Here is a 26,989-nt window from a genome sequence, read left to right on the forward strand (position 1 = left end):
CCTTGAATAAAGTCAATTCAATTCAATTGAAGATGCTGGTGAGGCTAGTGCCCGTGATGACTGAGTTCACAGCTGGAAAGTTGGAAATTGGCAGAGGGATGCTTTATTCCAAAGGAAGAGGATTCTTCCACAATTGCCCAGTTTAGGACAATTTCTCTCCTGGATGTGGAATGTAAGATTTTCTTTTCTGTGCTCACAAGAAGGCTGACTTCTTATATTACGCAGAACCGTTATATCAACACATCCATCCAGAAAGGCGGTATTCCAGGCTTTTCGGGGTGTCTGAAACACACCTCAATATTTAGCCATTTGATCCATGAGGCCAAGCAGAAAAAGGGCAACCTAACAGTTGTCTGGTTAGACCTCGTGAACGCCTACGTGTCTATTCCACGTGACCTCATCCTAGAAGTACTCGACCACTACTACATCCCAGTGGCTATTCAAGACATGATCACCAGCTACCTAGGAGGATTCAAACTCAGACTTACATCAACCCATTTCACAACTAGTTGGCAGGACCTCCAAAGGGGATTCCAACAGGGTGCACCATTTCCCCCATCCTATTTATTATGGGAATGAACCTCCTATTATCAGCAGAAGATATAACCCGCGGCCCGATGCTGGAGTCGGGTATTGTTCAGCTGGCAGGCTCTACGAGAGTTCAAGGACAAGATCACTGTAACAACTGTGTCACATGTCCAAGCAAGATGGGTATTGGAAACCCTGGGTAATGTAGCCACTTGGGCGAAGATGTCCTTCAAGGCCAAGAGGTCCAGGTGCATGGTGATCAGAAAGGGTAAAGTTACTAGCAAGTTTAGCCTCCAAGTTCAGGGTGAGGTCATCCCTTCCATCGAAGATTACCCGATAACATGCTTGGGGAAGTGGTTTAATGTGTCACTGACAGATGGAGCCAATGTCACCAATGCTGTGAAGCAGACAGACGAATGGCTGAAGAAGATTAACAAATCTCGACTTCCTGGTAAATTCAAGCCCTGGCTGTACCAATACGGCATTCTGCCCAGGCTTCTGTGGCTCTTCACACTTTATGAGCTCCCCATGACTGCCGTAGGGGGCATCGAGAGGAAAACCAACAAGCACCTGCGGAGATTGTTGGGAGTTCCCCCAAGCTTCTCTTCAGTGGCCTTTACATTCGTTCTGGGCAACTGCAGCTTCCCCTGTCAGCTGCTGTGGAGGAATTCAAGGTGGCAAAATGCAGAGCCTTATTAAGCTTGAGCGATTCTAATGACATCTTGGTAAAGCAAGCAGGCGTTACAACCAGATCTGAGCTCAGGTGGGCAGCCAACGCAGCTGTGGAGGAGGCAGTGTGTTCTCTGAAGCTGCGAGATATCATCGGCAACCCCTGCGTCGGGCAGCAAGGCCTCGGCTCAGTTCACTTCCAGCAGTGGGGAAACGCAAGCATAAGGAACAGGCGAGGCATGGTACAGGCAGAAGTATGGATCCGTGAGGAAGAGAAGCGGATGTCACAAGCAGTGGAACAAGGGTCCCAGGGTGCCTGGACAGAATGGGATCTGCAAGATCTCATGGGCAGAGTTATGGAGACTGGAGCCCTTCCATATTTCCTTCCTCTTGCAATCCGTGTATGACACCCTTCTTTCACCATTACATCTGTACACATGGGGGATGAGAGAGGACCCGAACTGTAAGCTCTGTGGTCAAAAGGAGACACTGGCTCATATAACACACATCAAAGTTGCTGGTGAACGCAGCAGGCCCGGCAGCATCTCTAGGAAGAGGTACAGTCGACGTTTCCGGTCGAGACCCTTCGTCAGGACTAACTGAAGGAAGAGTTAGTAAGAGATTTGAAAGTGGGAGGGGGAGGGGGAGATCCAAAATGATAGGAGAACACAGGAGGGGGAGTGATAGAGCCAAGAGCTGGACAGGTGATAGGCAAAAGGGGATATGAGAGGATCATGGGACAGGAGGCCCAGGGAGAAAGACAAGGGGCAGGGGGGAACCAGAGGATGGGCAAGGGGTATAGTCGGAGGGACAGAGGGAGAAAAAGGAGAGTGAGAGAAAGAATATATGTATAAAAATAAATAACGGATGGAGTACGAGGGGGAGGTGGGGCATTAGCAGAAGTTAGAGAAGTCAATGTTCATGCCATCAGGTTGGAGGCTACCCAGACGGAATATAAGGTGTTGTTCCTCCAACCTGAGTGTGGCTTCATCTTTACAGTAGAGGAGGCCGTGGATAGACATGTCAGAATGGGAATGGGATGTGGAATTAAAATATGTGGCCACTGGGAGATCCTGCTTTCTCTGGCAGACAGAGCATAGGTGTTCAGCAAAGCGGTCTCAGGAAGATCAGCGCAGACATCTAGTCTAGCTAATGGACTGCTTTCAGATAGTGCTTTTGACAACTGAATTCTGCTGCTTTGCCTCCCTATTATAGATGCTGCATCCATCTCCTGAGTAAGTGCGGTTGCAAAAAATTGATTTAAGTTCAGCTGAACTCTTTTGGCTCCATTCAGAGATGGCCACTCTGATCTCCCAGAGGATCATTTCTGTCCCTTGCTATCCTTTTACTCTTATCTCGGGATTCTCCTTCACCTTGTCTGCCAGAACAACCTCATGCCTTCTTTTAGCCCTCCTGATTTACTTAAGCATTCTCTGCATTTCTTATCCTCAAGTATTTTATTTGCCATTCCTATCTTTTTTTTCTATACACCTTTTTCTAGTCAGGACCTTAATATCTCTCGAAAACCTAAGTTTCCTAAGCCTTTTATTCTGCACTCAAAATTTCACTTTTTAAGGCCTCCCGCCAACCAAGTACAGCTCTGCCAGAAAACAACTTTTCCCAATGTTTGCTCAATCCTTTCTGATACCATCAAAATTGGCCTTTCTCCAATTTAGAATCTCAACCCAAGAATCAATCCTATTTTTTTTTCCATATTTATTTTGAAACTCTTGGCATTACGACTACTAGATGCAAAGTGTTCTCCTACACAAAATTCTATCACCTGCCCTGTTTCATTCCCTCATAGATCTTGTATCACACTCTCTCTATCTGGGACCTCTATGTACTGATTAAGGAAACTTCCCTGAAAAGATCTGACAAACTCTATCTCATCCGGCCCTTTTACAATGTGGGAGTCCCAGTAAATATGTGGAAAGCTAAAATCACTGTTATCACAACCTTTTGTTTCATTGCAAGTGTCTGCAATCTCTCTACAAATTTGCTCCTCTAAATCCTGTGGATAGTAGGGTGATCGATAAAATCCCATTGATGTGGTCATGTTATTCTTATTACAAAGTTCCACCCATATAGCCTCAGTAGATGAACTCTCCAGTGTCCTGTCTGAGCAGTGGTGTGACATATTCCCTGTCTAGTAAAGCCTCTTCTCCCCCCCTTAATCCCTCCCACTCTATCACGTCTGAAGGAAAAGAACTCAGGAACAGTGAAGCCCCTCCTGCCTCTCCTACAACCAAGTCTCACTAATGGCTACAATGTCCCATGTGTTGATCTAAGCTCAGCTGCCTTTCCCACTATGCTCCTTGCATTGAAGTATACACAACTCAGCGTTAGCCCCACAGTGGTCAACCTTTTGATTCATGACTTTGTATGTAGGCTTAACATCTTTCCCCACAAGCACTCTATTATCTGCTCTTGCACCCAGGTTCCCATCTCCCTGCAACTCCAGTTTAAACACACAGCCTTTGCAAGACTAGCAAACCATGCTGCAAGGATATTCGTCCCCCCCCCTCCAGTTCAGGTGCAAACCGTCTCAACTGTACAGGTTTCACCTTCCTTTGAAAAGTCCAATGATCCAAAAATCTGAAGCCCTCTCTCCTACACTTTCCCCTTAGCATCTATGGAAAAGAGTAAACAGTCGATGTTTCGGGCCGAAACCCTTCATCAGGACAGATAACTGATTATTTCCATAGATGCTGCCTGGCCTGCTGGGCTTCTCCAGCATTTTGTGTGTGTTGCTTTGGATTTCCAGTGTCTGCAGATTTTCTCATGTTGTGACCCAACTCCCTGAACTCACCTTGCAGGATCTTGTCACCCTTCCTAGCCATTTCATTAGTCCTGATGTGGACCATGACCTCTGACTACTCACCCTCTACTTCAGAATGTTGTGGATTCACACCTAGATGTACCGCGGGAGGCAACACACGATCCGAGAACCTTGTTTTCATTGACAGAACCTCCTGTCTGTTCCCCTAACCAGGGAATCCTCTTTTACGACAGCTTGCCTCTTCTCCTCCTTCCCTTCTGAGCCACAGAGTCAGACTCAGTGCCAGAGACCTGACAGTTGTGGCTAGTTCATCCCCCCCACTCCACAACAGTATCCAAAGTGGTATAGGTTGTTGAGAGCAATGGCAACAGGAGTACTCTGCACCGGCTGACTATCCTCTCCTCCACCTCAATAGTCACTCAGTTTCCTGTGCCCTGCTCCTACGGGGCAACTAACTCTCCATATGATCAATCCCTCAGCCTCGCAAATTTTCTGGAGGTTATCCAGTTCCAGTTCCAGTTCCAATTCCTTAACATGGTCTGAAAGAAGCTGCAGCTGGATGTATTTTTTGTGGGCATAGTCGTCACAGTTTCTAGAGGTCTCTCTGCCTTCCCGCATCCTGCAAGAGAAGCATTCCACTATCCTGCCTGCCATCCCCAGTGTTCCAACTGTGCAGAAAGAAAGAAAAGTTAAACAAAAAGTCTTCCTATAGCCTTCGCCTCTCCTCACCAAAACCTGAACTCTCTGCGGCTCTAACACTGGCCCACTCCCAAGATGGTCATTCTGTTGAAACACAAGCTTCTTTTTATTGGCTTTGCATCTGTCCTCACTGTGGAAGACACACCAGTGTGCCAGAGGTCTGTGAGTGTCAGGGGGCAGGAGTGAGTGCCATTGCTATTACAAAGGAAAAAGTGCTAGACAAACTCAAAGGTCTTAAGGTGGATAAGTCACCTGGACCAGATGGACCTCATCCCAGAGTCCTGAGAGAGGCTGGTGAAGAGATAACGGATGCATTGGTCATGAGCGTTCAAGAATCACTTGATTCTGGCATGGTCACAGAGGACTGGGCAATTGCAAATGTCACTCCACTCTTTAAGAAGGGAGGAAAGCAAAAGAAAGGAAATTATAGGCCAGTTAGCCTAACCTCAGTGGTTGGGAAAGTGTTGGAGTCTATCATTAAGGGTACGGTTTTGGGATACTTGGAGACTAATGATAAAATAAGTCAAAGTCAGCATGGTTTCTGTATAGGGAAATCTTGCTTGACAAGGAAGTAACAGGCAGGATGGACAAATGAGAGGCAGTGGATGTTATTTACTTGGAATTTCAGAAAGCATTTGATAAGGTGTGACATGAGGCTGCGTAACAAGATAAAATCCTATGGTGTTACAGGAAAGATATTGGCATAGATAGAGGAATGGCTGACAGGCAAGAGGCAGTGAGTGGGAATAAAGGGAGCCTTTTCTGGTTGGCTGCCAGGGACTAGTGGTGTTCCTCAAGGGTCAGTATTGGGACCACTACTTTTCACATTGTTTGTCAATGATTTAGATAATAGAACTGATGGCTTTGTAGTAAAGTTTGTGGATGATACAAGGATAGATTAGTGCTGAGGAAGCAATGCTATTGCAGCAGGACTTAGACAAATTGGAAGAATGGGCAAAAAGTGGCCTATGAAATACAGTGTTGGGAAATGTATGATAATGCATGTTGATCAAAGGAACAACACTGCAGACTATTATCTAAATGGGGAGAAGGTTCAAACATCAGAGGTGCAGAGGGACTTAGGAGTCCTCATACAAGAATTCCAGAAGGTTAATTTACAGGTTGAGTTTGTGGTAAAGAAGGCAAATGCAATATTGGCATTTATTTCAAGGAGAATTGAATATAAAAGCACAGAGATAGTGCTGAGACTTTATAAGACACTAGTCAGGCTGCTCTTGAGAGTATTGTCAACAGTTTTGAGCCCCATTGCTCAGAAAGGATGCATTGAAGAGTCCAGAGAAGATTCAGAAGGATGATTCCAGGAATGAAGGGGTTAACATATGAGAAGCGTTTGGCAGCTTTGGGCCTGTACTCACTGGAATTTAGAAGAATGCGGGAGGGATCTCATTGAAACCTACCAAATGTCAAAAGGACTCGTTAAGTTGGATGTGAAGAAAATGTTTCCTATGGTTGGGCGACCCTTTAGAACCGAGGTAAGGAGGAATTTTTTTAGCCTCTGTGGAATACTCTGCCACAGATTGCAGTGAAGACCAAGTCTGTTGGTATATTTAAGGTGGAAGTTGATAGTTTCCTGATTGGTCAAGAAATGGCAAGATGACAGGTGTATGGAGTTGAGAGGGATCCGGGATCAGCCATGTCAGAATGATGGAGCAGACTTAATGGGCTGAATGGCCTAATTCTGCTCGAATGTCTTATGGCTCCTGCAGATTGCCCAATTATACACAACCCAACATCTCATCGGGTACTGTGGCACACAGACCATCCTAATTACCTCTGTTCCCTTCTTTTGAACTCTTTCCTGCTACACAATCCAATGTCTTTTTGGGAACTGTGGCGTTGGAAAGCATGAATAAAGAATAGCTTTGACTTTGAAATAAAAATCAAAGATCTTTATTTCTTATTCAATTTTTATTGCTTTACAGCAGTCAGGCAACCACCACTAACCTACTAAAAATATTGTAAATATCTTTAAGAGAAATACTTACATGTTCATGTGCAAACATTTCTTGCCGACAAGTACGGTCACATACCAATCGTTCCTCTCTCTTTTCAATTACTTTCTTTCGAATTCTGTAAAAGTAACCATTTCACAATAAGCTGAAACTGCTCCACAGGAAAGCGAGCAATTATGACTTTCATAAACTCCAAATGTTTCCACATTCTCTGCAGAAGTGCATTCTAAATGTTACTCATTCTTCAGAAGGAAGTTTTAACAATGCTTGCTTTATTTTGGCTAATAGCTTATGTCAACCTGCATATATTAATCTAAACAATCTGTGTTTCTCTTCTACATTCCATTTATTTTACATAATTTGTTAGTGGTTCCCAAATTTTTTGGGGGTTTACCACCTCTTTGGCTCCAAGGGCACATCCCCTGTGCTCCTTCGGCCTTTCCGGCCATTACATAAAAACTGGAAAGAATTTTGAGTTATGATGCACAATGGAAGAAAATAGGAACTGCTAAAATGGGCTGAAAAATGGCAGATGGAGTTTAATACAGACAAGTGTGAGGTATTGCACTTTGGAAGGACAAACAAAGGTAGAACATACAAGGTAAATGGTAGGACACTAAGGAGTGCAGTAGAACAGAGGGATCTGGGAATACAGATACAAAATTCCCGAAAAGTGGGGTCACAGGTAGATAGGGTCGTAAAGAGAGCTTTTGGTACATTGGCCTTTATTAATCGAAGTATTGAGTATAAGAGCTGGAATGTTATGATGAGGTTGTATAAGGCATTGGAGAGGCCGAATCTGGAGTATTGTGTTCAGTTTTGGTCACCAAATTACAGGAAGGATATAAATAAGGTTGAAAGAGTGCAGAGAAGGTTTACAAGGATGTTGCCGGGACTTGAGAAACTCAGTTACAGAGAAAGGTTGAATAGGTTAGAACTTTATTCCCTGGAGCGTAGAAGAATGAGGGGAGATTTGATAGAGGTATATAAAATTATGATGGGTACAGATAGAGTGAATGCAGACAGGCTTTTTCTATTGATGCTAGGGGAGGAAAAAAAAAGAGGACAATGGTTAAGGGTGAAGGGGGAAAAGTTTAAAGAATATGGGGGGGGGCTTCTTCACACAGAGAGTGGTGGGAGTGTGGAATGAGCTGCCAGATGAAGTGGTAAATGCGGGCTCATTTTTAACATTTAAGAAAAACTTGGACGGTTCCGGTGACGTCATCGTTCAGAATGGCAGCTTAAATCAATAGCTCCTCCGGAAAAACGCAATATTTTGCCCCGTTAATCCATCAAATATAAGATCTTTCGAAAATATCTGAATTGATAAAGGGGGCAAGAATGGGGAAAAAGAATGGAGATAAAAAAAAGCATCACTGCGGAGCCTATGGAAGAGAGAGGTGCAGTGCGCGGCTCTCCTACACATGCGCGTGGCGGCGAAGCTGACGCGGGGCCTCGTGCAGACAAAGCGGCAAATATGATAAAGATTCTGGAAGAGATAAGGGAAGTCCAAAAAGATATAAAAGAGCAACTCAATGATATAAAGCTCGCCAACGTCAATCAGAAAATAGTGGCAGAGAGTCGAATTGAGAAGGTGGAAGATCGCGTGCAAAATGTGGAACAGATACTAAGTATGACGATAAAAATATTAAATCAACAGGAAAGTAAATTGCTTGACCAGGAGGGAAGATCGCGATGGAAAAATATCAGGATTTATAATGTTCCCGATGGAGCGGAGGGATTGTCGATGATAGACTTTGTAGACAAGCTGCTGTGGGGCGCGCTGGAGATTCCCCCGACTATGGAGATTGAAACTGAGAGGACACATCGTTCGCTTGTCCCACAGCCTCCCGGAGACAGAGAAAGTAAACCGCGCTCAATAGTACTTAAATTCCTTCGATTCAAGAGCAAGGCGGAGATTCTACGAAGGGCCTGGGGTAAGAGGAGGGTGTTTTGGAACGGGAAGTTAATATACTTCGATCATGAGTACCCTGTGGTCCTACAGAAATGGAAGGAAATTTCCGAAGCAAAACGAATATTAAAGCAAAAAACGATTAAATTCCAAACCTCGTACCCTGCTAAACTGAGGGTATTTTACCAAGGGATACAGCTGTATCAGACTGTGGAAGAGGCGACTACAGATATGAACAACAGAGGACTGCCTGTTAGCGTGGTCAAACCAAGGGAAAGTCTGGCTGAGCAGTTATCCCGATCCGCTTGGGAAATAATAAGAGAACCGAGGAAGCTGGGGACGGGAACGAGAGAAGGATATTAGGAAGAGACTGTGAGTTCTCCGAGGACAGCCCTTGCCTCCTCCGGAAGAGCCATAAGGTTTAAAAGTGCTGATAAACTAAATGGAAGCAAAAATATACCTATCTCGAGAAATAAATATTATTATGTGGATTTTATATTGCTCAATTTTTAAAAATTCATTCATTCATTCCTTTTTCCCCACCTAAATGAGAGTATGTACATGGGAGGAATACACAGGGAAATCATTTCTGTGTAATGGACATAGATTTTTTAACTTACTTTTATAGGTACTGCAACGGGGGCCCTCAACTCACAGGTAGGAGGGGCTATCCCCAACGGCTAGACGTTTCCTCCACCTCAGCCCAGGGTCATCTAGAGACCCCAGCCTTGGAATCACACTTTTGTTACCTTTTTTTTTATTATTCGTGTTTCTTGGTTCTTATTTGTTCAGGGAGTAGATCGATTAAGCTATATTCTGCAAATTTCAATGATATTCTAACAGATGGCTAACACATGGCGAAGGACAAAGTAAAATTCATTTCTTTTATTATCAATGGGCTGTTGAATCCAGTCAAGCGCAGCAAAATTATACCAAAATTGAAAAAAAAACAAGCCCATGTAGTATATTTACTGGAAACTCACTTAAGTGATAACTAGTGGGGTACCGCAAGGCTCAGTGCTGGGACCCCAGTTGTTTACAATATATATTAATGACTTGGATGAGGGAATTAAATGCAGCATCTCCAAGTTTGCGGATGACACGAAGCTGGGTGGCAGTGTTAGCAGTGAGGAGGATGCTAGGAGGATGCAGGGTGACTTGGATAGGTTGGGTGAGTGGGCAAACTCATGGCAGATGCAATTCAATGTGGATAAATGTGAAGTTATCCACTTTGGTGGCAAAAATAGGAAAACAGATTATTATCTGAATGGTGGCCGATTAGGAAAAGGGGAGGTGCAACGAGACCTGGGTGTCATTATACACCAGTCATTGAAAGTGGGCATGCAGGTACAGCAGGCGGTGAAAAAGGCGAATGGTATGCTGGCATTTATAGCGAGAGGATTCGAGTACAGGAGCAGGGAGGTACTACTGCAGTTGTACAAGGCCTTGGTGAGACCACACCTGGAGTATTGGCTGCAGTTTTGGTCCCCTAATCTGAGGAAAGACATCTTTGCCATAGAGGGAGTACAAAGAAGGTTCACCAGATTGATTCCTGGGATGGCAGGTCTTTCATATGAAGAAAGACTGGATGAACTGGGCTTGTACTCGTTGGAATTTAGAAGATTGAGGGGGGATCTGATTGAAACGTATAAGATCCTAAAGGGATTGGACAGGCTAGATGCGGGAAGATTGTTCCCGATGTTGGGGAGGTCCAGAACGAGGGGTCACAGTTTGAGGATAGAGGGGAAGCCTTTTAGGACCGAGATTAGGAAAAACTTCTTCACACAGAGAGTGGTGAATCTGTGGAATTCTCTGCCACAGCAAACTGTTGAGGCCAGTTCATTGGCTATGTTTAAGAGGGAGTTAGATATGGCCCTTGTGGCTACAGGGGTCAGGGGGTATCGAGGGAAGGCTGGGTTCTGAGTTGGATGATCAGCCATGATCATAATAAATGGCGGTGCAGGCTCGAAGGGCCGAATGGCCTACTCCTGCACCTATTTTCTATGTTTCTATAACGAGCATGGAAAATTAAAGAGAATGGGCTTCACTAATTTGTTTTTCTCCTCATATAAATCAGGACATAGAAGAGGAGTTGCTATTCTCATCTCAAGCAAGCTAAATTTTGAAAAAGTATTCGAAATGGGAGATAAGGAGGACAGATATATTCTGGTAAAGGGGAATATAGATGGAAATCCAGTTACTTTATTGAATATGTACACACCCCCAGGAAGTGATATTAGTTTCTTCCAGAAAATTACTACTAATATGGTAACAGAAACAGGAGGTCTCTTGATACGTGGGGGAGACTTCAATTGACAATTACAACCAAAGTTAGACCCTTCCAATAGAAAAACTTATGAAACAAAGTCCTTACATAAGGAAGTTAACACTCTTTTTGAGGATGTTGCTCTAATTGATAGATGGAGGGACCTTTTCCCCGACAGAAGGGATTACACTCATTATTCCGCCCCCCATTCCGTATATACAAGAATAGACTATTTCATAATATTTGGAAAAGACAGAGACAAAATAATCACCTGTGGAATTGGGACAATAGATGTAAGTGACCATGCACTTACACTTATTTTTATCTGTTGATTGTGACTTACAACCAAAGAATACTATTTGGAAACTAAATTCAAGTCTACTCAATGATCCCTATTTTAAGGAACAAATTAAAAAAGAAATTGGTCTTTACTTAGAATTCAATAATAATGAAGAGGTTTCATCTCCTATTCTATGGGATACTCTGAAGGCTGTCTTGAGGGGAAATTATAGCGATATCTTCATATAAGAAAAAAAATAAGGAATAAAACATTAGAGGAATTACAAAATAAGCTGAAGGAACTAGAAAAAAAAACACAAATTGAGTTTAGCACAGCATATACTAGAGGAAATTTAAAAAATTAGGAATGAAATTAATAGTTTGGCTACACAAGAAATTAGAAAAAAATTAATGTTTCTGAAACAGGGGCACTATGAAAGTGGATCTAAATCTATGAAAATACTGGCGTGGAAACTAAAAAAAAAGATAGCAGAAAATACAATTAGGGATCCAAGAACAAAAGTGATAAAAAAAAATAAGCTAAGTGAAATTCAAGAAGCTTTTGAAATGTTTTACAAAACTCTAAATTCCAAAGTTCCAGGAGGAAGCATAACCCAAATTGACACCGTCCCTGAATCCTTTAGAGTTACCCACTTTAAGCAAAGAACAAAATAGAACAATGACTGCTGACATAACTGAAGCTGAACTAAAAACTGTAATTAGTAGGCTTAAATTAAGCAAGTCACCAGGATCAGATGGATATATGGCAGAGTGGTATAAAGAGTTTAGAAGTGAGTTAATTCCTGTTTTACTCCCCACACTGAACTGGACCCCAAAAAAGGCGCAAATGCCACCCAGCTAGAAGGAGGTGATAATCTCAGCTATACCGAAAGAAGGCAAGGATAAACTGAAATGTGGGTCGTTTAGACCAGTGGTCCCCAACCACCGGGCCGCAAAGCATGTGCTACCAGGCTGTGAGGAAACAATATGATTTGGCGATGTGAAACGATATGAATCAGTTACACCCTTCCTCATTCCCTGTCATGCCCGCTGTTGAACTTTAACGCACGCGAGGTCATCAGTGACCCAAGACGCAAATGATCCAAGACGTGCAAAGGAATGGGTCCGTGACCCATTTGTGAATGTCCCCGGTGAATCATCCATGTCAGCGCGGGAAAAAGCTCAACTCCTCGAGCTTGCAAATGACGGTGGGCTGAAAAGTATGTTTGACATAACATCTCTGCCGGCATTCTGGATCAAAGTCAAGGCTGAATATCCTGAGAAAGCCACAAAAGCACTGAAAACGTTGTTTTCATTTCCAACATCATATCACTGCGAAGTGGAGTTTTCTGCAATGAATATAATGAAAACTAAATTGTGGAATAGACTGGACATAAGAAACCCCCTTCGAGTGTCGCTGTCTCCCATCACCCCTCAATGGGACTGTCCTGTTGCAGGAAAACAAGCCTAGGGCTCCCACTGATTCGGCAATATTGGTGCGTTGCAATGATTTTATATTTTCATACGAGGAAAATATGCGCTGTATGTTTAATATCCAAATGTTACTTAAAATGTTATGATTCTATTGACTTATAATTCAGTGGTCCCCAACCTCTTTTGCCGATTGCGTCACCTCTGATCTGGGCCAACATTTACGTGCCAGGCAGCACCTAATCAATTAGCTTGTTTATTTTGGCTTTTTTCTTTAAGGTGTGTTGGGTGTGTTCCGGCCACTGCTGTACCGCTGCATCCTTCGCGGCCCGGAGGTTTGGGACCACTGTTACAATTGACTTATCACTATATTCATGCGAGGAAAATATGCGCTGTGTGTTTAATGTTAAATTTGTTAGATAAACCCCTTTAGAAACGAAATTGAGCATATTAGCCACTTATAAGTGACTTATAGTTGACTTATCACCTATATTCCGGTCGTGATTAACACCACCACCACCCCGCCCTCCCCCCACCCCCGGTCGGTCCGCAAGAATATTGTCAATATTAAACCGGTCTGTGGTGCAAAAAAGGTTGGGGACCCCTGATTTAGACCAATATCTGTTCTTAATGTGGATTACAGAGTATTTACCTCCATCATGGTCAAACGATTAGAAGAGTTTCTACCCACACTGATACATAATGATCAGACAGATTTTATACAACAACACCAAACACAAGACAATATACGAAGGACACTTCACATTATGGCTCATATAAAAAAAATGAAATTGAAGCAACAGTGTTAAGTATAGACGCTGAAAAGGCATTTGATTCAGTTAATTGGAATTTTCTTTAGAGTTTTACATAGATTTGGTCTACATGACACAATTATTAAAACTATACAGGTACTATACGACAATCCTACTGCCAGGATTAAAATCAATGGATATTTATCTAATAGTTTTACCCTAGAAAGGGGCACGTGCCAGGGTTGTGCATGGTCATCGCTACTCTTCGCATTACATCTGGAATCATTAGCTCAATACATCAGACAAAATAAAGATACCAGGGGAATTACTATTAAAGGGACAGAGCATAAATTGGCCTGTTACGCGGATGACATTTTGATCTATCTAGGGCAACCAACATACTCTTTACCTAAATTGATGCAATCCTTTGAACAATATGGCCAATTATCAGGATACAAGATCAACATAGATAAAACCTAACTACTTTCATATAACTATAGCCCACGAAGAGAAATTGAAAGTAGATATCCTTGGACATGGCAAACAGAGTCCGTCAAATATTTGGGCATCATTATGCCAAAAGATTTGGCAAAGTTATCAGGATGGAATTATCAGCCTATATATAAAAAAATTAAGGAAGATATAACAAGATGGAACCTAATTCCTTTTCTTGGTCTCAGTTCAAGGATGAATCTATTAAAATGAATATACTGCCCTGACTACCATATCTCTTTCAGACCCTACCAATAGAGATTAACCAAAATCAACTCAATGAATGGAACAAGAGGCTATCAAGATATATATGGCAAGGTAAAAGGCCTAGGGTTCATCTCAAAACTTTGCAATTAGCCAAGGAAAAGGGGGGATGGGGCATTGAGAGAGAGAGAGAGGTGGCGAGGGAGACATTGCAATTCTTAAATGGTGTGCATATGACTTGGATTTTACACCAAACAAACTGGATGCTAGATTTAAGGGCTGGACACCTAAAGGAATAACAGCTATTTGCAATATAATGAAAGAAGGAACACTGTTCAGTTTTGAAATGCTCAAAGAGAAACACTTATTAGAAAAATAAGGCTTTTATCGATATTTACAGATGCAACAGTATGTTAATAGGACAGTTAAAAATGTAACCAAGGCAAGTACATGTCTGCTAGAGCTATTTAGAAAAGTATATAATTCAGACAACAGTAGTAGAATAATTTCAGGCGTGTATAGGGGTTTGTCAAATCTTAAAACATATTCGACTTCATGCATGAAAACAAAATGGGAGAAGGAAGAAGGGATAATTATATCAGAGGACGAACGGACAATAATATGGAGGTATCAATGGAAGTGTACCAGTTCACAGAAATGAAGGGAGTTTGGGTGGAAAAACTTGATAAGATATTTTATTACACCCTCTCAGAAATCCCATGATGATAGTAACCCCCCCCACCCCCATTTGCTGGAGAAATTGTAGAAATCAAAATGCAAACCATTATCATATTTTCTGGGAATGCCCCGTTATCAAAGACTATTTGGAGTGGGATACATAATGCCCTACAAGACATCTTTAAATGTGAAATACCCTTAGAGAGTAAGACCATATATTTTGGGTATATACCTCAAGAATGGTTGAAAATAGATAAATATTTAATGAATGTACTGCTGGTGGCTGGTAAAAAGACCCTTACCAGGAAATGGTTATCGCAGGAGAGCCCAACTTTAAATATATGGATGGAAATTACAATGGACATTTACAAAATGGAGAAGATAACAGCACATGTTAATCATAAGTTGGAACAATTTTATTCATAATGGAAAAAATGGTTTAACTACATAACACCTCATAGGCCTGATTTTATTCTCACAAGACAATGAATATGTTGTAAAAAAAAATCACTCCCTACTCTGTACATAGTTTTCTTCTTTCGATTGTTCTTTCTTTCCTCTCCTTTCTATAAGTATATACCTCAGATAAATATTATATGGAGATTTGTGACAAATATGATGATATATATGTACAGTATCTGAAGTACATCTTATGGAAATGTTTGTTTGATGCTGAAATATAATAAAAAATAAATTACAAAGAAAAAGAAAAACTTGGACAGGTACATGGATGAGAGGTGTCTGGAGGGATATGGTCCAGGTGCAAGTCAGTGGGACTAGGCAGAGAAATGGTTTGGCACAGCCAAGAAGGGCCAAAAGGCCTGTTTCTGTGCTGTAATGTTCTATGGTTCTATGGTATTTCAAAGCAGTGACAAATAATTGCAAAACTAATTCAAATCTATTTAAAACTATAAATAAAGTTAGATAATTACTGTAAAAACAGCTTCCTTTTTAAATCTTTTTATTAATTTTTCAAAATTATAAACTCAATGACAAAGTTGGTACAGAGATTGGAAAAATGTTCATCAGCATATATAAAATGAATTTTAAGTAACATAGATATAAAAGACTTCCAAACTCATAATGAGATTAAACATTAAAAAAGAAATAAAAAGAAAAAAATATATATAAACAAAAAAATACCCAAAAAGAGAAAAAAAAAACCCCCAAGAAAAAAAATCAGGGCTAGACCAACAGCTTGTATCAGACATGTACAATAATGTCGTTAACTCCGCTCCTCTCACGGAAAGGTCAAATTTGAAAATGTTGCATGAAAGGTTTCCAAGTTTCTTCAAATTTAACCGAAGAGTCAAAAATATCACTTCTAATTTTTTCTAAATTTAAACTTAATATGGTTTGAGAAAACCATTGGAATATAGTTGGAGGATTAGTTTCCTTCCAGTTCAACAAAATAGATCTTCTCGCCATTAAAGTAACAAAAGCTATCATTCGACAGGCTGAAGAAGACAAAGATCTATGTTCTACCACTGGCAATCCAAAGATTGCCGTAATAGGATGGGGTTTTAAATCGAAGCATAGAACTATTGAAATAATATCAAAAATGTCTTTCCAATATTTTTCCAAAAGAGGACAGGACCAAAACATATGAGTTAAAGAAGCCACCTCAGAGTAACATCTATCACAAGTAGGGTTTATATCGAAATAAAAATGAGCTAGTTTACCTTTGGACATATGAGCTCTGTGTACTAGTTTAAATTGTATTAAAGTATGTTTAGCACATATAGAAAAAGTACTAACTGAATGAAAAATTTTATCGCATTTCTCTGTAGGTAGGGAAAGTTGAAGTTCCCTTTCCCATTCATTTTTAATTTTATCAGATATATTTGGCTGTAATTTCATAATTATATCATAAATTATTGCTATTGATCCCTTCTGCAAAGGATTAAAACCTAAAATTTTATCAAGAGTGCCAGAAGGATTTGAAGTCGGAAAGGTAGGCAACGTAATATTTAAAAAATTTCTTATTTGTAAGTATCTAAAAAAATGGGATCTAGGCAAAACAAATTTCTCAAATAACTGCTCAAAAGACATAAAGCAATTATCCAAAAATAAATCACAAAAACATATTATGCCTTTCGTTTTCCATATCAAAAAGGTTTGGTCCATTACTGAAGGTTGGAAAAAAAATTAGATATAATAGGACTTGATAACATAAATTCATTCAGGCCAAAAAATTTACAAAATTGAAACCATATTCGCAATGTATGTTTAACTATAGGGCTGAAAATTTGTTTATTCAATTTAGGTAGTGCAAAAGGCAATGAAGTTCCTAAAATGGAGGCTAAAGAAAACCCTTGTACAGAATGACCTTCAAGGTTTACCCAATGTGGGCTTGGAGTTATATTCCAATCTTGCATCCAAAATATTAAGTATCGGATATTAATTGCCCAGTAGTAAAATCTTAGGACAGACAATGCCAAACCACCCTCTTTCTTAGATTTCTGTAAGTATTTTTTACTTAATCTGGGATTTCTATTTTGCCATATATAAGAAGAAATTTTAGAGTCAGTAATATCAAAAAAAGATTTAGGAATAAAAATCGGTATCGCTTGAAATAAATATAAAAATTTGGGTAAAATAATCATTTTAAAAGCATTAATACAGCCAATCAATGATAGAGACAAAGGGGACTATTTAGTAATCAGTTGTTTAACCTGATTAATTAATGGTAAAAGGTTGAAATTGAATAGATCCTTATGTCTCTTAGTAATTTTAACTCCCAAATAAGTAAAATAATCAGTAATCAGTCTAAATGGAGAATTTCTATAAATAGGAACCTGCATATTTAATGGAAAGAGTTCACTCTTACTTAGGTTCAGTTTATAACCAGAAAAGCTACTAAACTGAGCAAGCAAAGTTAGTACTGCCAGAATAGATTTTCCTGGGTTAGAAATATATAATAGTAGATCATCTGCATATAGTGATAATTTATGAGTCTCATTTCCACGGGTAATACCAAATATATTAGGGGAGCCATGAATGGTAATAGCTACCGGTTCCAAAGCAAAGTAATGGACTAAGAGGGCAACCCTGCCTAGTACCACGGAATAAATGGAAAAAAAGGGGATCTTTGGTTGTTAGTAAATACCGCGGACCGGTTTATTGACAATATTCTTGAGGACCGGGCGAGCCGGGGGGGGGGGGGGGGTTGCCAACGGATGAGTAGCAGTCAAATACGTGTGTTTATCCCGAGCAAGACTACAATGACCATGAAGCCTTGCGCAGGCACCAGTGTGCATGCGTAACTTGCGCATGCGTGCACATGCCGATTTTTTTTCTACAAATTGTTTTTGGCGATTCGGTTCGGGGGGGGGTGTTAATCACGACCAGAATATAGGTGATAAGTGGCTAATAAACTCAATTTCATTTCTAAAAGGGTTTATCTAACAAATTTAATATTAAACACACAGCGCATATTTTCCTCGCATGAATATAGTGATAAGTCAATTATCAGGGGAGGACAGGGGAGCTTGAAGTAAGTGTTGAACGAACTTCCAGTAGAAGTGGTAGAGGCAGGTTTGAAATTATCATTTAAAGAATAATTGAATAGGTATATTGTCAGGAAAGTAATGGAGGGTTATGGGCTGAGTGCAGGTCGGTGGGACTAGGTGAGAGTAGCGTTCGACGGGACTAGGAGAGAGTAGCGTTCGGCACGGACTAGAAGGGCAGAGATGGCCTGTTTCCGGCCGTAATTGTTATGTGGTTATATAAGTCAATAGCATTATAACATTTTAAGTAACGTTTGGATATTAAACACATAGCACATATTTTCCCCATATGAACATATAAAATCATTGCAACACACCAATATCGCTGAATCAGTGGGAGCCCTGGGCTTGTTTCCCCTGCAGCAAGACGGTGCCATCGAGGGGTGATGGGAGACAGCGATACTCAAAGGGGGTTCCTTATGTCCAGTCTATTCTGCACTTTAGTTTTTGTTTCATTCATTACAGAGATATGGTGGAAATGGAAGCAACATTTTCAGTACTTTCGTGGCTATCTCAGGATATTTAGCCTTGACTTTGATCCAGAATGCCGGCAGAGTTGTTACGTCAAACAAACTTTTCAGCCCGCCGTCATTTGCAAGCTGAAGGAGTTGATCTCGCTGACATGGATGACGCGCGGGTAATGACCTCGCATGCGTAATGGCTCAACAGTGGGCGTGACAGGGAATGAGGAAAGGTGCAGCTGACTCATATCCCCAAATCATATCGTTTCCTCGCGGCCCGGTAGCACATGCTTTGCGGTCCGGTACCGGTCCGCGGCCCGGTGGTTGGGGACCGCTGATCTCTCCAGACCTTTCAATATTTGATAGGTTTCAATGAGATCTCTCCACATTCTTCTAAGCCCTAGCAAGTACAGAGCCAGGGCCATCAAAAGCACCTCATACTTTAACCCTTTTATTCACAGGGTTATTCTTGTGAATTTCCTCTCTTTCCTTGTATAAGGGGCCCAAAACTACTCACGATACTCTAAGGCATATAGGAACAATGTGAAAGCTTTACAGAGGGTGCAGAGGAGAATAACCAGGATGCTGCCTGGGTTATACTTTATACTTTATTGTCACCAAACAATTGATACTAGAACGTACTATCATCACAGCGATATTTGATTCTGCACTTTCCGCTCCCTGGATTACAAATATTAAAAATTTAAGTTATAATCATAAATAGAAAATAGAAAAATTGAAAGTAAGGTAGTGCAAAAAAACCGAGAGGCAGGTCCGGATATTTGGAGGGTACGGCCCAGATCCAGGTCGGGATCTGTTCAGCAGTCTTATCACTGTTGGAAAGCTGCTGTTCCCAAATCTGGCCGTATGAGTCTTCAAGCTCCTGAGCCTTCTCTTGGAGGGAAGAGGGACGAAAAGTGCGTTGGCTGGGTGGGTCATATCCTTGATTATCCTGGCAGCACTGCTCCGACAGCGTGGGTTAAGTGGGTCCAAGGACGGAAGATTGGTTTGTGTGATGTGCCGCGCCGGGTTCATGATCTTCTGCAGCTTCTTTCGGTCTTGGACAGGACAACTTCCATACCAGGTTGTGACACATCCTAGAAGAATGCTTTCTGCAGTGCATCTATAAAAATTAGTGCGGGTTTTAGGGGACAGGCCAAATTTCTTTAGTTTTCTCAGGAAGTAAAGGCGCTGGTGGGCCTTCTTGGCAGTGAACTCTGCTTGGTTGGACCAACTCAGGTCATTTGTGATATTGACCCCGAGGACTTAAAAGCTTTTGACCTGTTCCACTTGCGCACCACCGATGCAAATTGGGTCGTGCGGTCCGCTACTCCTTCTGAAGTCAACAACCAATTCCTTCGTCTTGCTGACGTTGAGGGATAGGTTATTGTCTTCGCACCATGCCACCAGGTTCTTAATTTCCTCTCTGTGCTCAAACTCATCATTACCCGAGATACAGCCTACAATTGTTGTGTCATCAGCAAACTTAGAGAGCATATCTATGAGGAACAACACACACAAAATACTAGAGGAACTTTCTCCCAGCTTCTAAGGAAATGAAGAAACAATTGACATTTCGAGCCAAGACTCTTCATCAGGATTGGAAAGGAAAGGGGAAAGTGCCAGAATGAAAAGGTGGGGTTGGGGATGGAGGACAAGCTAGATAGTGATAGGTGAAGCCAAGTGTGTGGGAAAGGTAAAGCGCTGGAAAAGAAGAAATTTGACTTGAGAGAATGACTACAGTACATTGTGATAGTACATAACTACACAAGGATATACAGTTGCAAGAAAAAGTCAGTGAACGCTTTGCAATTACTTGGTTTTCTGCATTAATCACTCATAAAATGTGTTCTGATCTTCATCTTAGTCACAATATTAGACAAACACAATATGCCTAAACTAATAACACACAAACAATTGTATGTCTCGTCAATACTGAGTACACCATTTAAGCAATAATAGTCTAGGTTCAAAAACTATGTAAACCTCTGGGTAATGCCTTCTACAAAAGCTATTTGAAGTCAGCTGTTCTAATCAATGAGAGGAGACTGGAGGTGTGGGTCGTAGAGGTGCCCTGCCCTATAAAGAAGTCAGGTTACTACAGAGCCTGCTCTTCTCAAGAAAGATCTGTTTACGTGCACCGTGCCTCAATCAGAACAACTTTCAGAGGACTTCAGAAGAATTGTAGAGATGCATGAAGCTGGAAAAAGCTACAAATGCATTTCTGAAGACCTGAGTGTTCATAAATCCATAGTAAGAGAAATTGTTTACAAATGGAGGAAATCCTCAACTGTTGTTACTCTCCCTAGAGTGGGCATCCTGCAACAATTACACAAGAGCACAATGTGCAATGCTGAAGGAGGAGAAAAAGAACCCAAGGGTAACAGCAAAATACCTTCAGAAATCTCTAGAACTTGCTAAAGTCTCTGTTCACGTGTCCACTATAGGAAAGTGAATGGTGTTCATGGAAGGACACTATGGAGGAAACCACTGTTCTCCAATAAAAAAAATTGCTACATGTCTTAATTTGCATAAGACCACCTGGATGTTCCACAATGCTTCTGGGACAATGTTCTGTGGAGAGATGAGATAGAAGTTGAACTTTCTGGCAGAAATACAGCTACATAGGACCCTTGTCAGACCCCACTTGGAGTACTGTGCTCAGTTCTGGTCATCTCACTACAGGAGGGATGTGGAAACTATAGAAAGGGTGCAGAGGAGATTTACAAGGATGTTGCCTGGATTGGGGAGCATGCCTTATAAAAACAGGTTGAGTGAACTCGGCCTTTTTTCCTTGGAGCGACGGGGGATGAGAGGTGACCTGATAGATGTGTACAAGATGATGAGAGGCATTGATAGTGTGGATAGTCAGAGACTTTTTCCCCAGTGCTGAAATGGCTATCACAAGAGCGCACAGTTTTAAGGTGCTTGGAAGTAGGATATGAGGGGTAAGTTTTTTTTTTACGCAGAGAGTAGTGAGTGCGTGGAATGGGCTGCCGTGATGGTAGTGGAGGCAGATACGATAGGGTCTTTTAAGAGACTCCTGGATAGGTACATGGAGCTTAGAAAAATAGAGGGCTGTGGGTAACCCTAGGTAATTTCTAAAGTAAGTACATGTTCAGCACAGCATTGTAGGTCGAAGGGCCTATATTGTGCAGTAGTTTTTTTATATTTCTAAATACACACCGCTATGTTTGGAGGAAAAAGGGCACTGCGCACTGACACCAAAGCCTCATCCCAATTGTGAATCATGGTGGAAGGAACATCATGATTTGCAGCTGCTTTGCTGTCTCAGGTCCTGGACAGCTTCAATCATTGTGAGAACAAGGAATTCAAAATTATATTCAAACATTTTACAGGAGAAGTCAGGGTGGCAGTCCATCACCTGAAGTTTAATAGAAGTTGGATGATGCAACAAGACAGTATGGTGGAACAGAAGAGTAAATCAACAACAGAATGGTTTAAAAAGAAGAAAATCCGTGTTTTGGAATGGCTAAGTCAGAGTCCAGACCTTGAGCCATTTGAGACGCTGTGGCAGGACCTGAAAAGGGCTGTTTATCCAAGGTATTCCAGAAATACTGATGAACTAGAACAGTTTTGTATGGAAGAATGGTCCAAAATTCCTCCTCGCCGCTGTGCAAGTCTGATTAGCAGTTATAGGAAATGTCTGGTGGAGTTTACTGCTGCTAAAGGAGGTTCTACCAGTTATTAAATACAAAGGTTCACATACTTTTCCCAGCCTGAACTGTGAATGATTGTTATTTACCACCGATATGTTGCTTTTCAAAAGAGAGAGAGAGAGACGAAGATTAACGGTTGGACTCTCACTTTAAGGCATTGGAAGCAACTTTGGATTTCTACTGAGTTGGGTTTGGAGACAGCACCGAGCAGCTCGAAAGTTGCTATGGTGACCGACAGGACATTATTGATGTTACTTTCAAGGACTTGTTGCCTGCTTGCATTTCTTTGCGGACAAAGGAAGGAGAGACTCTTGAATGACAGGTGATGCTCAGCACAGAGAAATAAATAGGAGGTCAGATGATACAGACCTTAGACACATAATCTGGACACTGAATGAGCATTGTTGTGCCCACAGAGAAAGTGGGTTTGGAAGATCGATCAGGCGGATCGATCCAAATTGCTGTTCCAGTGAAGGAGAAGGGGTTGACTGGTGGGGAGTTGTCTATGTGTCCACCCTTGCCGGGGTGATAACTTCACCACAGGAAAACCAGTCCCCCGGTTAAAGTCACAGTCGGTGACTTGTGAAGGATTTCGGAGGATGACGAGAGGATTGACGGCATCAGCTCACCTGAAGACTCAACTCTCTCTCTCTCTCTCTCCATCACTACTCAACTAAATACCACGAACTGAACTGAACTTTACTCAACATCGTAAGACTGTAGCTTTTTACCCCTAGACTTAAAGAACCTTGGTTTTTCATACCTATTTTTCCACACTTACTGATATACGTACATATATATGATGATAGCTAACCTGTTTGATTTATCTACAATTATATTACTGTATTGCATAGTTACTAATAAATATTAGTAGTTTATAGCAATTCGAGACTCCAAAGTGGTTTCTATTTCTGCTGGTTTCTTTATCCCCGTCATGGGGTACGTGACAATATGTTAAGGCACAGGTAATTTGAGGAAGTACAAGAGAATGGGCAAAGAAATGGTAGATGGAATAGTATTGGGAAGTGTATGGTCATGCACTTTGGTAGAAGAAATGAAAGGGACGATTATTTTCTAAGTAGAGAGAAAATACAAAAAACTGAGGCGCAAGGGGAATTGGGAGTCCTTGTGCAGGATTCCCTAAAGGTTAACTTGCAAGTTGAGTCAGTGCTGAGGAAGGCAAATACATTAGCATTCATTTTAGAGGACTCAACTATAAAAACAAGGACGTAATGTTAAGATTTTTTAAGCACTGGTGAGGCCTCACAGAGTGAGCAGTTTTGGGCCCTTCATCTTAAAAAGGATGTGCTGAAACTCAAGGGGATTCAAAGGAGGTTCACAAAAATAATTCTAAGCTTGTATTCACTAGAATACAAAAGAATGAGGGTGACCTTATTGAAACCTATCAAATGGTGAAAGGCCTTTATTGAGTGGATGTGGAGAGGATGTTTCCTATGGTGGGAGAGTCTAAGACCAGAGGACACAGCCTCAGAATAGAGGTATGTCCTTTTAAAATGCAGATGAGGAGGGATTTCTTTAGCCAAAGAGTGGTGAATCTGTGGAATTCTTTGCCACAGGGAGCTGTGCACACCAAGTCTTTAAGGTAAAGGTTGATTGATTCTTGATTGGTCAGGGCATGAAGGATTATGGGGAGAAGGCAAGAGATTGGGGCTGAGAGGAAAATTGGATCTACCACGATGAAATGGTGGAGCAGGCGATGGGCCAAATCCTGCTCCTATATCTTATTTACCGCTTTGAAGAACCAAGGGATGCTGGTGTGGGTCCAAGATTTGTACAAGCTAGCAGTGCTACCAGCCCAAGGAACCGGTGACCATAAGATATTTGACGCCAAGGACTAAGTGAATTTTTGTGGTTAAGAAGGGCGCTACTTGGGCCATCATTGGACAGGAGTGTTGCACATACATTCCTGATATACCTGGGAGCTAGAAGCTGATAGGGTTAGGAAGACAGGGCACGAGTTAAATAAGACTCCAAAATCACCATGAGAACCCTTCAGCTGGTGTTTATTAGTTGTAATATTCCCTGCAGCTTCTAATATCTTCCCTGAGATCACTCTGCAGAGCAATGGCCCACAGAGCAGTTGCATCCATCATGGTACAACAGCCAGTTGCTCTGATAAAACACCAGTTTCCTAACACTCGATCTGCTTCTTAATTTGGAACATGGAAGGTCCAGAAAAGAATGCAGTATAAGAACAATCATGTAAACAAAAATAATCTAAAACAAAAACCTGAGGGAATAATCTTGGATTTAAAAACATATTTATTTAACTAAAAAACCTCAAGTGTTTTGGATTATCAGACTTCCTCCCTTCACTAAATATTTCACAGAAAAGCTGCACATCATTTTCCTAGGCTAGCTGTTGGCAGTTTAATGACAGGGATAAAGCAAGTCCTGAGAATGGGGATTTAAGGAACCGAATTAGAGACCAAGAGATACATCAGAGACTGAGAGGCCATTGAATGGAAAAAGTAAGGGATAAAGCTGACCGTTTTCAAATCATTGCTTATCCTCAGGTAGCCTCCTTGCTCTTGAAAAATCTCACACAACAGCTGCTGCTACAAAACTACAAAAATTTAATTACAGGGGATTAAACTACATTACTATACTTACATTAACAAAAATTACATTATTGGAACATTGCCAAAATCAACAAGCACAAGTGTCCAATGTTACCAGTCCTGTTCAACTACGAATTCCTAATGCTAACAACCCTGCACCTTCACCCTGCCACTGCCTCATTAGACTTGCAGCACAGAGAGAAAGGGGATCCCAGATACCTGTCAAACATTAATTTCAGCCTTTAATCCCAGGTAATTTGCTGGAATCCAGACAAAACAGTCTCTGAGCAATCACATTTTCTATGTAATAGGGAAGAGGATTAAAACGTGCTCTCCATATAATACATAATATACAGGGATGACAGTGATTTAAGAAACTCTGTCAACAAAAAACAAATCAAGATCACATCCTGCTTGCAGGATTGAGAAATATCCACTACTACTGAGAAGATGAAGGCAGGGAAACAGCAGGTTAAACAAGCAATCTTACAAACCCCATTTCCAGAAAAGTTGGGATATTTTCCAAAATGCAATAAAAACAAAAATCTATGATATGTTAATTCACGTGAATCTTTTTTTAACTGAGAAAAGTACAAATAAAAGATTTTCAATAGTTTTACTGACCAACTTAATTGTATTTTGTAAACATGCACAAATTTAGAATTTGATGGCTGCAACACACTCAACAAAAGTTGGGACAGAGGCATGTTTACCATTGTGTTACATCACCTTTCCTTTTAATAACACTGTTTAATCATTTTGGAACTGAGTTTACTAATTGTAGTAGATTTGCAATTGGAAATTTTGTCCATTCTTGCTTGATATAAGACTTCAGCTCCTCAACAGTCCGTGATCTCCATTGTCTGATTCTCCTCTTCATGATGCGCCATACATTTTCATAAGGAGATAGATCTGGACTGGCAGCAGGCCAGTCAAGCACACGCACTCTGTTTCTACAAAGCCACGCTGTTATAGCCCGTGCAGAATGTGGTCTGGCATTGTCCTGCTGAAATAAGCATGGACATCCCGGGAAGAGACGTCGCCTTGATGGCAACATATGTCTCTCTAAAATGATAATATACGCCTCAGAGTCAATGGTACCTTCACATACATGCAACTCACCCATGCCGTGGGCACTGATGCACCCCCATACCATCACAGATGCTGGCTTTTGCACCTTTCGCTGATAACAATCTGGATGGTCGTTTTCATCTTTGGCACGGAGAACTGGACGCCCGTTTTTTCCGAAAACTAGCTGAAATGTGGACTCATCTGACCACAGCACACGGTTCCACAGTCTTTCAGTCCATCTGAGATGAGCTCGGGCCCAGAGAACTCACCGGCATTTCTGCATAGTGTTCATGTATGGCTTCCTCCTTGCATAATACAGTTTCAAGTTGCATTTCTGGATGCAGCGACGGACTGTGTTGAGTGACAATGGTTTTCCGAAGTACTCCCGAGCCCAGGTGGCTACAATTGCCACAGTAGCATGACGGTTTCTTAGGCAGTGCCGCCTGAGGGCTCGAAGATCACGTGCATTCAACAGTGGTTTCCGACTTTGCCGTTTACGCACTGAGATGTCTCTGAATTCTCTGAATCTTTTCACAATATTATGTACTGCAGATGTTGAAAGACATAGTCATAGTAGTCATAGTTATACTTTATTGATCCCAGAGGAAATTGGTTTTCGTTACAGTTGCACCATAAATAATAAATAGTAATAAAACCATAAATAGTTAAATAGTAATATGTAAATTATGCCAGTAAATTATGAAATAAGTCCAGGACCAGCCTATTGGCTCAGGGTGTCTGACCCTCCAAGGGAGGAGTTGTAAAGTTTGATGGCCACAGGCAGGAATGACTTCCTATGACGCTTTGTGTTGCATCTCGGTGGAATGAGTCTCTGGCTGAATGTACTCCTGTGCCCACCCAGTACATTATGTAGTGGATGGGAGACATTGTCCAAGATGGCATGCAACTTAGAGAGCATCCTCTTTTCAGACACCACCGTCAGAGAGTCCAGTTCCATCCCCACAACATCACTGGCCTTACGAATGAGTTTGTTGATTCTGTTGGTGTCTGCTACCCTCAG

The 26,989-nt window shown here is 41.4% G+C and overlaps 1 protein-coding gene across 1 annotated transcript in view; it reads right to left on the minus strand.

The window, feature by feature from the left end:
* The window catches only part of snapc3 (small nuclear RNA activating complex, polypeptide 3), a 71,112-nt gene that overhangs the window by 30,769 nt on the left and 13,354 nt on the right, over positions 1–26,989 (minus strand). Inside the window, exon 3 of the mRNA XM_063040132.1 lies at positions 6,685–6,769. Coding sequence (XP_062896202.1) covers positions 6,685–6,769 — 85 coding nt within the window. The remainder of the gene's footprint in view (positions 1–6,684; positions 6,770–26,989) is intronic.

The sequence above is a fragment of the Mobula hypostoma genome, unplaced genomic scaffold (assembly GCF_963921235.1).
Source record: "Mobula hypostoma unplaced genomic scaffold, sMobHyp1.1 scaffold_158, whole genome shotgun sequence".
NCBI classification, from domain to species: Eukaryota; Metazoa; Chordata; class Chondrichthyes; order Myliobatiformes; family Myliobatidae; genus Mobula; species Mobula hypostoma.